The sequence below is a fragment of the Tupaia chinensis genome, unplaced genomic scaffold (assembly GCF_000334495.1).
Source record: "Tupaia chinensis unplaced genomic scaffold, TupChi_1.0 Scaffold000605_1, whole genome shotgun sequence".
Classification (NCBI taxonomy): domain Eukaryota; kingdom Metazoa; phylum Chordata; class Mammalia; order Scandentia; family Tupaiidae; genus Tupaia; species Tupaia belangeri.
Window position 1 is genome coordinate 3,945,328 of NW_006160123.1, and position 13,989 is coordinate 3,959,316.

Consider the following 13,989-nt stretch of genomic DNA (forward strand, 5'->3'; position numbering starts at 1 on the left):
CCGCCGTGCGCGCGGCTCCCTCTCCCCTTATCTTATGTTTGAAGGCCACAGGATAAACAACTTATGTTATTAGTTGCAGTGTGCACATGTGCTTGTTATGTAAACTTTACTGTTTTACACCATTGCACGTAATGCACATGTGCATGTGTGACAGTTTGCCTTTGGTAATGAGCTGCTATTATCGACATCACCTTTAAGAGAAAGGGAGCACCTAGCTAGCTAGCCCTGCTAGTTCAGCTCTGGTGGCCTTGGTGTGGCTTAGCCTTGGCTCAGCTCAGCTCAGCTCTGTGCACTATGAGCTCCAAGAGGGAGGAAGCACCTTGAGAGTGCTGCTACAAGCTCTGTGAGCTCCCCCTGAACTCAGCCAATAAACAACAATAGTGCCTCACATCTTTTTCCTGTGTCTCAGTTCAGTCCACCCTTTGGAGGAGGAAGAACCTCACAAAATAAGCAGTCACCTTCTTCTTCTTCTACTTTACTTATTTATTTATTTATTTTTTGGAGAGTTTTTTGCTATAGGACATATGCACTCACCAGAAAGACAGAGAGAGGCATAGAGAAAGAAAGTGAGAAATCACTCCCCTGGCGGGGAATGGCTACACTGCAATCCCTTCTCCTCCATTTTTCTCTCGGGATCGTGGGCATGCACGCACATATGCCTGGCATGGTTTAAGCTACTAGGATTGGAACTCAAACCAGGGTCAACTACATGGGGGTCCAGAGACATAGTCATTACTCCAACTGCTGGTCTCAAGCAGTCACCTTCTTTTAGTTCCTTTAATTTAACCTCAAGCAGTGAAGTTCACTATATTGATTACTTCTCTCCTGGGAGTTTTGAGATGAAAGTGTTTCTTCTCCTAGTTGTTCCTTTAAATGTTCTTTTAAGCTAGTAGAAGATATAGAATAACCAAGAGTAGGGACCAGCAGTTAGCATAATGGCTATGTCATTGGACTCCCATGTGGTCTACCACGATTCGAGTCCCAGATCCAGCAGCTTAAACTCTCGCGGGGCACGTGAGCGTGTGTGCCCAAGATCCCGAGAGGAGAATGGAGGACAAGGGACTGCACCAAGGCGGGGTGATTTCTCACTTTCTATCTCTCTGTCTCTCTTTGTCTTTCTGGTGAGCGCACAAGCCCTATAGCAAAATCCTCTCCAAAAAAAGGAAAAAAAAATAACCAAGAGTAGTAGCAGCTTTGGAAAAGTAAACTCTGAGCACCTCTCCCCTCCTATGTTTTAATATTTCATGGTATCTAGTTTGGGGTTGGGTGATAGACTGAAGAGAGGAGAACATCTAGTCTGTTGTTATTCCATTCACTCTCTACTAGTTTTGTACAAGTTTCAACAAATTATTTTCTGTACAATTGTAGATGGCTGTGATTTTCTTGGTCCTTGAAAATATTTAGATATCAATAACCTGTAAGTAATAATTCTACTTTACAGAGAGTCCTTCCTCCAAGCTGTGGATTCAATATTAGGAATCTGGTTTACTCAAGTTGAAACTACTTTACTGGAGAGGAACAGAGTCAAAATACTCTAACAGAAGAGTTTGGTGACTGGCAAGACCTTTATGAAGCCATCTTAGCCTCTTCAGGTTATGTCTCTCAGGGCCAGAGGCAGCTGCTTCTGATCTCTTCAAGCAGCAGTAATGGCGGGAATGTCCCTACCACTAATTTGAAATTCTGGATTGAGATCAGAATCTTTAGGAAACAGAATTGGAATCTTCATCCCCACCCAGTCATACCCTAGGACTTAGTTTATATTACTAAGTTCCATTTCTCAAAAGGAGGAAGCTGAGATAAGGGTAATAGAATTGTTCAGAAACATTCTTTGGCCTTTTCCTATTTCAGGTCATATATTTTTTGTTAGATTTTTATAGCTGAACTATTAAAGCTGAAGAGTAGTGGTACAGATTGAAAATGTCTTTTTCATGGCTGTCAAAAGTTATTCTTGAAAGTGAGACTGAGAATCTAGAGATTTATTTAGCCATGATGACTTAAATAAAGCATGGGTGTGGTTAGATTCTGTCATCATCATCATTTTTATATTTGCAGAGTTCACACTTATGGTTCAGATAAGATATGTAAAAAATAATAAAAGGCCAGTAGGTGGCGTGGTGGTTAAGGTGCTAAATTTGCACATAGTTGACCATGGTTCAAGTCCCCGACTTGGCAACTTGAAAATCATGCTGAATGTGTGTGTGTGTGTGTGTGTGTGTGTGTGTCCAAAATCCCAAGAGGAGAATGGAGAAGAGATTGTGGATGGTCATCCCCTCTGGGGAGTGATTTCTCACTTTCCGTCTATCTGTCTCTTTCTCCAGGTAGCACACATACCCTATGGCAAAAACCTGATAAAAAATAAAAGGGGAAAATCAGTACATTATAGTTATTACATATTGAGATTATACATTTTTATATGAAATGGCACATATTTAGAGAGAAAAGTATGTTTTGGGACTCCTGTTGGGTACAGAAACAGAAATATAACATCGTGGTTATTGGAAAGAAATAATTGATGCTGCTTGCATGCAAAACAGAATATCTTTTGAACTTTTGTTTAATTTCCTTTTGTCATTTCCTCATTTCTAACTAAAACCAGCATTGCACGTTGAATTTTCAAGGCAGAAATGCTAACATGGAAAATTATTTTATGGATATTATTTTTGGATTGAAATACTTTTTGAATAAATACATCAAAAAGTAACTTGGATAAACCCTGTTTATCTATTTAGCTGATGAATGGATTCCAATCTATTGCTAAATCACAAATATTCATAATGCATATTCATTTTATAATTTTTAAAAATAACAACTCTTCTCCAAACCGTTAACTCATCAGTAATTTTTCTTCATGCTCCTTAAGGAAGAATGTCTTTTAAGTGGAATTTGAATTTTTATTTGCTAACCATCAATTCCACAAATATTGATTGAGAGCTCTTGATAGGTAAGGCACTGTAGAATACTTAAATATAAGTCAGGCTAATAGAGTACTTTGGAGTCAGAAAGCCTCACTTCAAGTTTTGGCTCTACTACTTACTGTGTCTTCATACTTGGGCACTAATTTAAAGTTCTTTAAACCTCACTTTTCTAATTTATAAAATGGTAACATTCTTTAGGGTTCTTGTTAAGAGTAGCTGAATTAATGTGCCCGAAGTGTTTGATAAAACATCTGACACAGAACTCAACCAGTGGAACGAATGATGTTGCTCTATCATTACTGTAAGTAAGGGACTTGTTTGTTAGGGCAAATACCGATAACTGCGGGACAAGGCAGCATAGTGAGTGCCATGGAGAGCTGTGAGTAAAGTGTTGCGGCGGTTAAGAAGAGAGAGAGGGAGTGCATCCCAGAGGAGTATCAGGAAAGTCCATCTTCATAAGCGAGGGACAGGTGGAGAAAGAGAAACTGAAGGAGGCAGAAGGAAGGAGTCAGAGACGCAGGAGAAAGCTGTGATTATATAGCAGGAAGTTGAAAACCGATGGCCTGTGGGACAAATAAAGCTCACAGACGAGTTTCCTTCAGCCTACACAGATTAGAAAACATTTTTTTAGCCAACATTATGTGACTTCATATAAAAATCCAAATTTTTAGTTTCTTTTGAAAATTAGAAAATATAACAACATGAGATCGGAATCCTTGTTTAGCAACCACAATTTTTTTTTTTTTGGAGAGGTTTTTGCTATAGGGCGTGTGTGCTCGTCAGACAGAGAGAGACATAGGGACAGAAAGCGAGAAATCACCCCCCAGGGGGGATGGTTACGCCACAATCCCTTTTCCTCCATTCTCTCGGGATCTTGGGCACGCACGCTCACGCCCGGCGTGAGTTTTAAGCCACCGGGTCTGGGACGCGAACCGTGGTCGACTACGTGGGAGTTCAGCGACATAGCCATTACGCTAACTGCTGGTTCCCTAGCAACCATCATTTGCGCTGAGTACAACAGTTGCTTTCTATGGCGTAGATTCCCCAGTTTGCTATATTACCCACCTCTCCATGTTGTATGGTAGCCCTGAGACCTCCCTCATGCCTTTTTATTCCCTTCCCAGCCACTGCATAGGACATCAATCCATTTGGGCTCCTTTTTTTGAGAAAGAGGAGGAGAGAGGGCAAGGGATAGGCAGAGATAGGTATTTCTGAGAGTCTTACTGTGTTGCCATACTTTTGCCCCAGCTTCCCAATTAGCAACTCTCCTGTGAATTTAGCTTGGCTTGGCAATCAAACGTGGGCCTCCTGTGGGTTTTAGCCTCCCAAGTGATGGTGCTACCTGTATATCACTGCAACTGGGCCACCAGTACATTTCTGAACACTTTTTTTTTTTGCCATGGGGTGCAAGCGCTTGCTGAACACAGAGAGAGGGAAAGTGAGAAATCACCTTCTAGGGAAGATGCCACACCACAGTCCTTTCACCTCCTTTCTCCTCTTGGAATTTTGAGCATGCACATACACGTACCGAGTGTGATTTTCAAGCTGTCAGATTGGGGACTAGAACCATGCTTGGCCACATGGGAATCCAGTGCCTAACCACAATGCCACCTGCTGGTCCCTCGTTTTCCTTTTTTTAATTAGCCAGAGGGTACATGCACTTGGTGGAGAGAGAGATGGGGCAGTTAGTGAGAAAGCACCCCACTTCTTCCATAGGAGATAGTCATGTTGCAATACTTTCTACTTCTTTTGGGATTTTGGTCATGCGTGCACAGTATATCCAGCATGTTTCTTAGGCCTCGAGATCTAGAACTTGTACCATGCAGTGGGCCATGTGAGATCCAACCACCGTAGCTACCATACCACCAACTGGCCGACCTTCTTGTTTATACATGCTGTGGTGGTTGATATTGAGTGTCCAGGCTGGTATGAATCTTCATCTCTCCCATTAAAGCAGCTTGTGGGATAAGAGATGAAATTGTAGAGTGACCTTTCAGTGAAACAAGATGTACCACAAGATGGGCACAGGTCATATGAAAATATAGAAGATATATGCTCTAGGAACATTGAGAAAGGAAAGATTATTTAATGAAGGCATGATATAAATTTGTTTGCAGGCTTTCTTTTGTCAGGAGAAAAGTTCCCTGAATAAGTCAAAACATGCACACATTCTGACTTATCTGTGGTTACTATGAGATGCTAAATTAGTAGGATATCAACCTAAGATGATAAGCAGAGCCGAGTCAGAATAGTTTGAAGGACTCCAGATATGTGGCTCAGAGGCTAGGGAAGTGTTGGTCATCGTGAAAAAGCAAGATAAGAGCTTACTTATTATGATGTTCTCATGTAGGTGCCCTGGCCTGGCACTTAACTTTGTGTCAGTGTTTTAGAAGCAGCGTTTGCCTTTTACATATGTGATTTCCTTAGTGTAAAACAAAGCATGTCATCACATCCAAAAGAAAGAATGGCGTATTACTGCTATTCCCGTAACATGAATAATATCATGTGGTTGCAGTTTTACATCTGCTTTTTATTTTCATTTCATCTGAGCAAAAGAGAACTAATTGAAGCAATTTTTTTTAAGATCTGAGGTTTAACTGTGCATACCTTTCTGTATCCATCCCCTAACCTTCCAGCAAATAAGTTAGTTTTTTTCATGTTTTGTAAATCCCACTATGAAGTTGAGTGATGTTCCTTAATTTAGTTACCATACTTCTTATTTGTAGATGTATTCGATTCCAGCTTTCTCTAGAAATATCTAAGATATAGGAGTTATATAAGCATTTAGTTTCTTAAATCCTGGGCAACTGGATTCAATAATAAATTCTGTTCAGTTTGGCTCTTGTAAGGAAGTGTAATTTATTCATTTCCCATGCAATCAGTCTTACTAAAACTAGAATTCCAGTCCATGGTTAGATTTTTGTTGTTGTTGCTCTGCTTGGGGGAGGGTCTTTAGAAATGGCTCTCATTGAGAAGAGGCATTTCTTTGTTCTTAAACCAACTAATTTAATTGAATATAAAGGTTCTCCTTAATTTGATTTACTTCTTGTTCTTAGAATATTGATTCAGTTGTACACAATTTGGTAGGATCAACAAAAAGCTAACAAACAATTGATTAAGGAAAGTTGTGATTGTATTAATCTCTTTCCTTGCCAAGATCAGGATATTGCTGACAACAAGAATTACTTTTTTTTTTGGCCTCTTCCTGCCTCAGCATTAGCTAAAATTAAGGGATTGTAGACCATTCTTTGATACATAATTCTGAAAAATGTTTTCGTCGAGTTCAGGGATTTGCATAGTTCTAATAATCACCATGGAGTTCACATGATCCCAAATATACTTAATGTACTGGTTGAGACAGGAATCCAGGCATTTAAAAATGTATGCTGGTCACAGGCATAGAACTCTTACTAACCATTTGCTTATTTCTAAAAACTGTCGAAGTCTGCCATGGAGCACAGACCTCTGGGTTGAGGACTAAACAAGAAGTTACTTCAGAGGTCCTCCAATGCCAGCCTGTCCGACCTTTTTGGTTCAGTCTGGGAAATAGCTCTTGCTGCCTATGTTTTACAGATTACTTTGAAGTTTACATGTCTTCGATTTTCTGTGTTTTGCCTCCAATGTAGTCAAGGTTTCTTTCATTTCATGGCAATATTTCAACATGATAAAAACAATCTGCCGGAAAGATTTTTTTCCTACCTTTGTTACTGCCAAGCAAATGATTCATCTGATGACAGGAAAGAGCAGTAGCCTGTGGAAATGTATAGTATTAGCCTGAAAATGCAGAACAAGCTGGTTTTATTTAGGCAGGTTTATATTTTTCGAGCCCTTAATGAATACCTTCTTTGCGTATCAGATAACTAATGAAGCTGTAAGTAATTTCCTCTGTATTTGACTTTTGAAAATGAGTTTATTTAGCTTCAAAGGCCTCTGTTGGCTCAGTGAACACCATAGATATTTTTCTAAGGATAAACTCAGAATCCTTTGGCATTCAATTAGTCAAATCAACAAATGTCTATTTACCTTAGGGATAATTCCCTTCTTTTGACTCCCTTAGATATGCCATACACATTGGGGAGAGCATTTACTGAGTTCTCCAAAAAAATCCCTATAGGACTAAGAGATACAGAAGGGGTATGGTCATCAACCATTTCTACTGTAGGAAACCAAGATAGTTCCTTTGTTTTTATGAGAAAAGTCATATATTTTCATTTCTCTTCAATGAATTTGTGGAAATAGAATTTCTGGGTCATAGGATAGATAAATGTCTATTATTTTTTTTTTTTTGAGAGAGATTTTTTGCTATAGGGTGTATATGCTCACCAGAGAGACAGAGAGAGACAGAAAATGAGAACTCACCTCCCCCAGGGGGAATGGCCACGTTGTAATCCCTTCTCCTCCAGTCTCCTCTTGGGACTTTGGGCATGCATGCATGTGGGCCAGGTGTAGTTTTAAGCTGCTGTGCTTGGACCTCAAACCACAGTCAGCTATGTGGGAGTCCAGCAACGCAGCCAATACGCCATCTGCTGATCCCAAATGTTTAATTTTTAAAAGGAAACATAGGAGACCAGCAGATGGCATCATGGTTATGTTGCTGGACTCCCACATAGCTGACTGTGGTTTGAGGTCCAAGCACAGCAGCTTAAAACTACACCTGGCCCACATGCATGCATGCCCAAAGTCCCAAGAGGAGACTGGAGGAGAAGGGATTGTGGCATGGCCATCCCTCCAGGGGGATGATTTCTCACTTTCTGTCTCTCTGGCAGGTGCATATGGCCTATAGCAAAAATCTCTCCAAAAATAAAAAAAAATTATTGTCTAGTTTGCTACAGAGTATGTGCAGAGAGACAGACAGAGAGAGGGAGAAAGAGAGAGAGGGAAAGTGAGAAATCATCCCCCAGAAGCTGGGTACACTACAAAGCCTTCTCCTCCATTCTCCTCTTGGGATATTGGGCATAGATGTACATGTAAACAGCATGATTTTCAAGCTGGGTCTGGGACCTGAACCATAAAGTTGACCATATGGAATCTAGTCTCTTTGACCTCCACTGCACCTGCTGGCCCCATGTTAACTTTTTAAGAAACTTTGAGGTTTTCAAGAAGATGTTTTCTTTTAAATCTTGGAGTAGGCAAAGAGAAGACACAAAGAAAAAAAATAGTAATTTAGACTTAATAATATTTTAAAATTTTGTTTGTCCAAAGTCATCATTAAGAAAATAGACAAGTGGGAACCAGCAGTTAGCGTAATGACTATGTTGCTGGACTCCCACGTAGTCGACCGCGGTTCGTGTCCCGGACCCGGTGGCTTAAAACTCACGCCGGGCGCGTGTGCGTGCGTGCCCAAGATCCCAAGAGGAGAATGGAGGAGAAGGGATTGCGGCGTGACCATCCCCCCTGGGGGGTGATTTCTCGCTTTCTGTCTCTATGTCTCTCTCTGTCTGTCTGTCTGGCGAGCGCACGCGCCCCATAGCGAAAAACCCCCCCCAAAAAAAAAAAAAAAAAAAAAAAAAAAAAGCCACAGACTGAGATAAGAATATCTACAACACACAAATATGACAGAGAACTTGTTTTCAGATTATATAAGGAATTCCTGCAACTCAATAATAAAAATAATAAAATAGACAATAATAAGGTTTTCTTTTGGGGGGCGGAGGGAGAAGTTTTTGCTATAGGGCACATGCGCTTGCCAGAAAGACAGAGAGAGACAGACAGAAAGCGAGAAATCACCCCCAGGGGGGATGGCCACGCTGCAATCCCTTCTCCTCCATTCTCCTCTCGGGATCTTGGGCAAACACACACATGCACCTGGTGTGAGTTTTGGCTACCTGGTCTGGGACTTGAACTACAGTTGACTACATGGGAATTCAGCGACATTGCCATTATGCCAACTGCTGGTTCCAACAATAACAATTAAAAAGACAAATTCTAGAAAGACTTCAAGAGTTACTTCATAAAAGAAGATATATGAATGACAAGCACATGGAAAAGCACTCAGCATCTTTATTCACAAGAGATATGAAAATTAAAGCCACAATAAGATATCCCTGCACAGCCACTAGAATGGCTCAGATGAGAAAGTTTGTTAATAATAAATGTTGGAGAGGTGTAGAAAACGAAGGACTATCATACCTTGGAGATGTGCACATACAATGGTATGATGATTGTAGAATTTGAGTTTATTTCCCTACTTGTTTTATGTACAGTTAGACCTTTACCCCTTCAAATACAAAGACTTTTTTTTTTTTAATTTTTAGATTTTTTTGTCATAGGGTATGTGTGCTAGCTGGAGAGAGAGAGAGAAAGAGAGACAGAGAGGGAAGTGAGAAATCACCCCCTGGGGGTCAGCCATGTTGCAATTCCTACCCCTCCATTCTACTTTTGGGATTTTGGGCACACACATACGTGTACTTAGTGTCTTTTTCAGGCCATTGTTTTGGGACTCAAACTACCAAAGAGGCCATGTGAGATCCAGCACCTTAACCACCACACCACCTGTTGGCCCCCTCAAATACAAAGATATCCTAAAGTTACAATTTTTTTTTTTTTAAGGTAAGAAATAAACCGAGAAGTAAAGCTGACTTTGAAGGCTTAGTTACTTTTAAGTGGTGTGTGATAGTAGGACATTTCTAGTCTGTGAATTAATTTTTTTTTTTTCTAAATCAGGAACCTGACTTTGACATTGAAAGAAATATGGAGATAACTCCAGGAGAAAAAGTACTTCAGAACACCAAAGAGCAACGGGATCAGCAAAATCGACTGAAAGAAATAGATGAAAAACTGAGAAAAATGAAGGAAAATGTGGTAAGTCTTTTTTTAAAGTTTAATTATAGTAAGCGATTGTACTACAAAACGTTTCAGTTTCCTTTGATTGTTTTATGGCTGTTCATATGTGCTAAATCAAGTGTGCATTTGTCAGTAAGAATTTGAATAACAGCTAAAAATATGATCCATAGGACTGAAGTAGTAGTAGGTTGTCATTGTCAGGAAAGTCATGGCACATTTTTGCATAGGAAAACATGTCATGACTTTTCAGACGACCCAATAGTATGCTTAATTAATGTAATTTATATGACATAATAAGCCTATAAAATACTATATGAAGTCAGAATCATGATCCTGATTCTAATATTCTGTGTCTGACAATGACATAAGTATTATTTTATTATAGAAAAACTTGCTAGTTCTTCAAAAAAAAACCCACCCTTATAAATTGAATGTATACCTTAAATACTCTCACATTTGTTCATAAATAATAATACATTATTAATCATAAATTCATTTAATATATCATAAATCTTTCTTGCTCACCATTTAAAGACATATCATTACTGATGAGAGAAATCATTGTAAATCAACTAAATTGTGAGCTGATTGATATTCTGAACCTATTAGGAATGTTCTATAATATTATGATTTTCCAGCTACCCACAAGATTTGCCAGTTGGAAAAGCCAAGTGGCTTTTATGTAAAATTAAACATGACAGGGCTGAACTTATGATTCTACCTGTATCGTCTTCCAGGGCTCATCGTGCTATAATTTTCAGCAGTACACTTTCTGTCTCCTCCTGAATCCTGTCATCTTTAAGCCTCATTAGGTTTTAAAGCATGTATGGCTAATTTATTGCTAGGTCCTGGCATGATTTCCTATGACTCTCAAAATCTTTTCTTTGGGAACCAGCAGTTAGTGTAATGGCTATGTCGCTGGACTCCCATGTAGTCGACCGTGGTTCGCGTCCCGGACCCGGTGGCTTAAAACTCATGCCGGGCGCGTATGCGTGCGTGCCCAAGATCTCGAGAGGAGAATGGAGGAGAAGGGATTGTGGCGTGACCATCCCCCCTGGGGGATTATTTCTCGCTTTCTGTCTCTATGTCTCTGTCTGGCAAGCGCACGCGCCCTGTAGTGAAAACCTCTCAAAAAAAAAAAAATCTTTTCTTTGTCTCTCATTTTGTCATCCTTTTCTCAGCATTGTCACCACATGCCTCGTGGTCTTACTAGCTGGTCTTTGTGGAATTTCTCGCTTCCTTTCTTTCTTGCCTTCTCTTTTCTTGTTTCACATTATATGCTGCTCCATGGAGGCGAGCCTAGGTAAGTGATTTTGATTAAGGTATGATTCCTCAGTGTCCCCATCAGTGTACAGGATCCTGACAGAGTCTTCATGCCTTGTGACCCTGTGCAGTTGGGTCATTCCTACTGCTTGGTGACCATGGACAGCAGCACGGACCCAGAGCCTGACATAGATCGAAGGCCACCTAAGGGGAGTCAGGCAACCATCTAAGGGAGTAAATGCATTGTGCTTGTCTTTATAGCTCATTTTTGTTTGCTTTTCATGGGAAATTTCATGGGAATTGTATTTCAGGGAGAAAGCTTTTTTTATTTTCTGAGGGAATTTTTTTTCTCTTTGTTGATTTGGTGAAGAAGCAGAAAGGGCTCTTGGCTAGTAGTTGTGGTGGTGATTGGACGTTGCAGACTCAATGTAATAAATAAAATGTTTGTGGTTTGACTTGTTTTGAAAACTGATGGCATTTGCTCTCGCTCTGCATATGCCAATCCAAGGCAGACAAAGAATGTCATTTTGCATAATTCATTCTCCTGATTTCTGACTGCTATAGTCCGGATGTTTACGTCTCCTTAAAATTCATGTTGAAATCCTAACCCCAAAGTGATGGCATTAGGAGGGTAGGGTTTTTTGGGATATGATCAGTTCATGAGGGTGACACTCTCAAAAATGGAATCAGTGCCTTTATAAAATGGGCCTGAGGGCCTTTTACCACGTGAGGACACAGTGAGCAGGTACCGCCTACGAACGAGGAAAGGACCCTCACTACACAGTGTATCTGCCAGTTCCCTGATCTTGGACTTCCCAACTACCAGGATTGTGAGAAGTAACATCCTGTTGTTTATAAGCCACCCAGTCCACAGAATTTGTTATAGCAGCCCAGATCTACCATTGCTTAATTTTTGGCTCGAAACTTGGGTCTTTTAAGACATCTTATGTATCATCCCAGTGCCATATGAGGTATTGCTACACTTAAAGGGATATAACATATATCAGTAATTGGTTGTTATTTAAGTGGAACAGAATAATATATGAGTGAAGAAGAACAATTATTGACTAGTCACTGTGGGTCAGCACTGTTTCAAGTACTTCATAAAATACCAAGTTATCTAATCTTCTTAATCACTTGGTGAAGGAGATGCTATTATCGTCATTTTGTAGATGAAGAAATGGGAGCAAAGAGAGATTGAATAACTTTCTTAAGGTTACAAAGCTAGTAAGAAGGAGATTGGATTTAAATGATGAGTTTTTTACAATGATGCTATGTTGATATTTATTTTCTTTTGTGAATATTGAGTAATGCTTTCGTTAGTTAAAAGGTGATATATTCGTTATAACTAGTAATATTAGTAAGATGTTTTGATTCTCCCATATAAATTTTAATTTTATAGTTTTATGTTTTATACTCACTTTCTGAGGCTATCTAAACAATAAAGACATATGAATAATGATCTGTATATATTTTTTTTAATTGCTTAGTGTTTCATAATAACCTGCAGATCCATATTGCATACCAGGTGACCATTTGATGGCAGATATTTTGTTTCAAACTCTATACAACTTCTTGTACCTACTGTGTCTGTTTCAAACTCTATACAACTTCTTGTACCTCGTTACAGCTGGGTACTTTCTGGATATGGAGTCATGAGTCCTTGCTTCGGTTTTATTGATAGCCTTCTCTGTGGCCTTAAATGAACCCCTTAGTCTCTTCATGACTTGATTTCATTGCTTTAATAATTTATTTTTTTGGAGAGGTTTTTGCTATAGGGCACGTGCGCTCTCTAGAAAGAGACCTATACACACACCTATATATACACATGCAGTATTTAGAACAGAGCATGAAACATTTTGAGTGCTATGTAAATAATTATTTCTGTTTTTCTTATTGTTATTATTAACGTTATTAATAAGGCATTTACATAAGCTTGTGTCTAGGGTAAGGTGGGGGAAGATATAGCACAGATGGTGAAATTGAAGATGAAGGAGTAAGTTTTGGAGAGGAATCAAGATGTCCTCTTCCTGACTCAGGATGAAAAATGGGAAAGGTGGGCCAAGAAAGACAGGTTTAGAGAAGAAAAGGTATTGGAGATCATACTTGAGTATTCTCTACTTACTCTATACATTGAGATCCTATTCTGTGCGCAGAGTGAGAGGTAGAATGGGGATTGAGGGACCAGGAGGTAATGTAGCAGTTAAGGTGCTGGACTCCCACATAGTTGACCATAGTTCAAGTCCCAGACCTGGCGGCTTGAAACCCATGTCAGGCATGTGTATGTTTGTGCCCAAGGTCCTGAGAAGAGAATGAAGGAGAAGGGATTGTGGCATGGCCGTCCCTCTGGGGAGTAATTTCTCACTTTCTCTGTCTCTCCAGTGAGCACATGTGCCCTATAGCAAAAATCTAAAACAAACAAACAAAAAGTGGGTATTGAACAAGGGCAGGAAAGGACTGGAATAGAGTCCATGAATGAGAACAAAGCAGTAGTGAACAATGAAAACAGCCCAGGGGACCAGCAGTAAGCATAATGGCTATGTCGCTGGACTCCCATGTAGTCAACTGCGGTTCGAGTCCCAGACTCAGTGTCTTAAACTCACACTGGGCGCGTGTGCATGCGTGCCCAAGATCCCAAGAGAAGAATGGAGGAGAAGGGATTGTGGTGTGGCCATCACCCCTGGGGGGGGGGGTGTGATTTCCTCGAGTTCTGTCTCTCTGTCTCTCTCTGTCTTTCTGGCAAGTGCATATGCCCTATAGGAAAAGCCTCTCAAAAACAAACAAATAAAACAAAACAAAACAAAACAACACAACAACAACAAAAAAACCCAAGCTGTGACATTGAGTCTGTCAGCAAGGCTTAGAGGTTACTCTGGAAACCCTCAGCAGTTCACCAAAAATGGAGATAATGGGTGGTGAGTTGAGGTAGGGGAGAAGAGAAGTTGGGTGACTGCAATGGAGCAAGGGAACTGGTGCTCCTATGAGACGGTGCTAAAAGAGAAAAAGGTACCAATGTAATGTGTGTCCC

General features: G+C 40.1%; 1 protein-coding gene across 1 annotated transcript in view; it reads left to right on the forward strand.

Annotated features, from left to right (window-relative positions):
• The window catches only part of LOC102475719 (fibrous sheath-interacting protein 1), a 65,094-nt gene extending 53,903 nt beyond the window's left edge, over positions 1-11,191 (forward strand). The window contains exons 11-12 of the mRNA XM_027775841.1: positions 9,579-9,713; positions 11,054-11,191. Coding sequence (XP_027631642.1) covers positions 9,579-9,713; positions 11,054-11,191 — 273 coding nt within the window. The remainder of the gene's footprint in view (positions 1-9,578; positions 9,714-11,053) is intronic.
• Positions 11,192-13,989: the final 2,798 nt, after the last annotated feature.